Source organism: Populus euphratica, unplaced genomic scaffold, assembly GCF_000495115.2.
Source record: "Populus euphratica unplaced genomic scaffold, PopEup_1.0 scaffold4890.1, whole genome shotgun sequence".
In the NCBI taxonomy this organism is placed as follows: Eukaryota; Viridiplantae; Streptophyta; class Magnoliopsida; order Malpighiales; family Salicaceae; genus Populus; species Populus euphratica.
The window spans coordinates 56-3,830 of NW_011504670.1; the positions used below are offsets into that span (position 1 = coordinate 56).

At 37.1% G+C, this 3,775-nt stretch overlaps 1 protein-coding gene across 1 annotated transcript; it reads left to right on the forward strand.

The window, feature by feature from the left end:
* Window positions 1-296: 296 nt before the first annotated feature.
* LOC105120109 (ferredoxin--NADP reductase, root isozyme 1, chloroplastic-like) lies at window positions 297-2,646 on the forward strand. Its single transcript, XM_011018294.1, has 3 exons — window positions 297-667; window positions 1,059-1,278; window positions 1,952-2,646. The coding sequence occupies exons 1-3, from the start codon at window positions 320-322 to the stop codon at window positions 2,449-2,451; spliced, it is 1,068 nt and encodes a 355-aa protein (XP_011016596.1). The 5' UTR covers window positions 297-319; the 3' UTR covers window positions 2,452-2,646.
* Window positions 2,647-3,775: the final 1,129 nt, after the last annotated feature.

Genomic DNA, 3,775 nt, shown 5'->3' on the forward strand with positions numbered 1-3,775 from the left:
ATTAAGTGAAGTTGCCGGGCATTCCATGTGTTTTGCACATGCAAGCTGCTAAGCTATATGACTGGTTAAAATTATATCCTAATTTAATAGATCTTGTACTGTTGATTGAGCCAATTTTCTTTGTATCCAATAAGTAATCTCTACATGATGAGGCACTAATCTGATTTGGACAATTATCCCTGTTTAAGTGTTTCAATCTGCTCCAATTTTCATTATGTGTTTGTGTACGTGTGTACATGTGTCTGCCATCCATGTGCTTTGCATTCATGTAAATGTGCACGCGCGCGCGCATGCTAGTTAGATCTCAAGGAAGTTGCCCATGATTTTGTTGCAGATTCAAAATATAAGCTTTGGTGATAAATCATGGCACCCTGCCTCATCTTTGGATTTGAAATCAAGGAATGCTGGGTTGAAAAAACGATTGTTGGTATGCATGTCTGTGCAACAAGCCAGTAGATCTAAGGTTGCAGTTTCACCTTTAGGACTTGAAGATGCCAAGGAACCTCCATTGAATACATACAAGCCCAAGGAACCTTACACAGCAACAATTGTCTCTGTAGAGAGGCTTGTCGGCCCAAACGCTCCTGGAGAGACTTGCCATGTAGTGATTGATCATGGTGGTAATGTTCCCTACTGGGAAGGACAGAGTTATGGCGTAATACCCCCTGTAAGTCATGTTATTTATCAAGCAACTAGGCCTGCTATCATTATGTATATAGTTTGCATTAAATTGGTGACTTCTGCCTGTCTTTTTGGTGGTGGTGATGGTTTTGGGTGGGGATTGGGCATGTTGAAGATTGCATTGAAGTGCTAGAGCATGCACATGCTGTTCTAGTAAGCATTGTGATCCCAGTCATTTTAGTCTGAGCATGCTGTTAGCCTTTAGTTCGAAGATGATATAGTTGAAATCTAGCAGATCCTGATCTACTCAATCCAGTCTAATTGAGGAGTGGGACTCTAGATTTTGCATTAAAGTCAACATTTTGTTCATCTTTTTTATAATACTTTGGTAATAATGCTTCTATTTAACTAATGCAATTTGTCTCTTTGCATCATAGGGTGAAAACCCAAAGAAACCAGGGGCCCCCCACAATGTACGACTATATTCAATAGCATCTACCAGGTATGGAGATTCTTTTGACGGCAAGACTGCTAGTTTATGCATCCGCCGTGCTGTCTATTATGACCCTGAGACTGGAAAGGAGGATCCTTCGAAGAGTGGTGTGTGCAGCAATTTCCTCTGCAACTCAAAGCCTGGAGACAAAGTTCAGATCACTGGTATGGCCTTGCTAATTTGGTGGAAAGACTGAGAAACTTGTTACTTTTTTGCTGTATCATTTATTTATTGTTTATTTCCTTAGTTCTAGCTAACCAAACTGAGAAACTTGTTACTTTTCGCTGTATCATTTATTTATTTGTTTATTTCCTTAGTTCTAGCTAACCAAGGATGCTCTGGTTTCGTGTTTTGATGCTTAATTATTGATATATTGTTATTAGACAACAAACGATTCAAGTTGTTTTTTGACTTGACTAAAGCAAAATCATAATCATTTTAACTGAAATTCCTAAATTATTTTTAGATTTTAAGTTAAAATATTATTTTAAGCAAAAAAGAAAAATAACCTTTTGATTGTTGACTTTTTACTCAAGGTTGATTGATACATGAGCTACTTTTAGATTTAAATCAAAGTCTTGTCTTAAACTATTATTATGACACTGTTATCAAATATACCATTCAATTTAAAAGCATTTGGCTTAAAGTAATTTTTTTTTCATGACTTTGAGCAATCTATAACTCATGCCAAACAATAACTTAGTCTCCAAATTGCTGGTAAAACACATGAAATGTTGTTAGGATTGTCTCGGGTGCTTCTTGGAATGGGCTAGTAGATATAATTTGCATCACATGATGATTTATTAGCCATTAACTGTCCTAGAATATCTCTGGCAGGACCTTCTGGCAAGATAATGCTTTTACCCGAGGATGACCCAAATGCCACCCACATAATGATTGCTACTGGCACTGGCGTAGCTCCATTTAGAGGTTATCTCCGGCGAATGTTTATGGAGGCTGTCCCAACATACAAGTTTGGTGGTCTTGCGTGGCTTTTCCTTGGGGTGGCCAACACTGACAGTCTCCTCTATGACGATGAATTTGCCAAATATCTTCAGGATTACCCAGACCATTTCCGGTATGACAAGGCACTCAGTAGAGAACAAAAGAACAAGAGTGGAGGCAAGATGTACGTGCAGGATAAGATTGAGGAATACAGTGATGAAATCTTCAAACTCTTGGATGATGGAGCGCACATCTATTTCTGTGGACTCAAAGGAATGATGCCTGGGATCCAAGATACGCTGAAGAAAGTAGCGGAACAGAGAGGAGAGAAGTGGGATGAAAAGCTCTCACAGCTTAAAAAGAAAAAACAATGGCATGTTGAAGTGTACTGATATTGCATCTTTACGAGCCCCGAGACAGCAGCAGCAGTGTGGTCCTGTTAGGTAATGTGGCATTTTTCTGTTGTTGGTCAGCATCACATGAACTTGATTAGCTGAAACCATTCATCTGTGCTGTTAAATAATCAAATGGATTAAAACAAATTAGAAACCTTTTGTTTGGTATTGATAAATGATTCTTGTTTCCTCCAATGCAAGTTGTCTTTTGCTGTGTCTAGTATCAACCGTGGAGGTGAAGTCTGTCGCTTGTAGTGGCTGAAAGGGCAGCTTCTGTCATAAACTCATAACGATTATAGAGAGGCACTGGCCTGGTTTGGAATCCAAGGACTCTCTGGTGTTCCGGCCCATATGGGCTCCAAGGCTTCCCTTTTTCAAGCATTTTACTTTTGTTTTACCATTGACCTCCCTTCCTTGCCCAAAAAAATGTGTTTACTCTTTGCCCCCTTCGCTTTGAAGAATACGCTATGAAACCTAAAGTACTAACTTGGGTTATAGAGAAATGCGTTCCTCTTTTTGTATTTTTGGGATAATTAATGGATGAAAGAGCTTCATGTTTACTTGAATTGTAAGATTACGTGGATGTCTGAGAATGTGCTCATGATAGTGATTGTTTTATAAAAAATTAATTTAAAATAATAAAAAATACTGTTAAAATATAGAAACAAAGAAGCTTTTAAGTTTATAAATGTTTGTGTGCATCAAAGCCATCACTCAAATCCATCTAGTACCTAAGCCCAACAAATACTTAGCTTCCCTTTTATCGTTTCTCTGTTTTCTGCTTTTGAAATTATTGGGAGGTAAGGTGGGAGAGAGTGACATTCATGCTTATTGTTTTTGGAAAGGGAAGGAAAAGGGATAATTACGGATGGAAGGTGGAGTAGAGTTCACCCCGTCTGGTTGCTTGATGTAACCCACTCCCTACTTCCACCTCCTACTGTTCAATCCGAGCAAGCGGTAGAATCAGAAGGTAAATCCCTAGTTGGGAGTGCGGGTGGTGGGGACAAAATTCAGTTTTTTTTTTTTTTAAATAAATTAAGATGATAATTTTTTTTATTGCTTAAATACTTTTATATATGATATTTTTTTTATTGCTTAAATACTTTTATATGATTTATGTTATTTTTAATATTTATTGACTTACTATTCTTGATTTAAATAATATGTAGCAAGATCGGTATAATATTCTCTATATAAGATAACTATCATGCCTAAAGATTTTTTACATAACAATCATACGAGTCTTTTTATAGATACAAGTGATCTCTCTATATGTAATTTTTATTTTAATCAGTTCAATAAACATACCATCTAATAAATA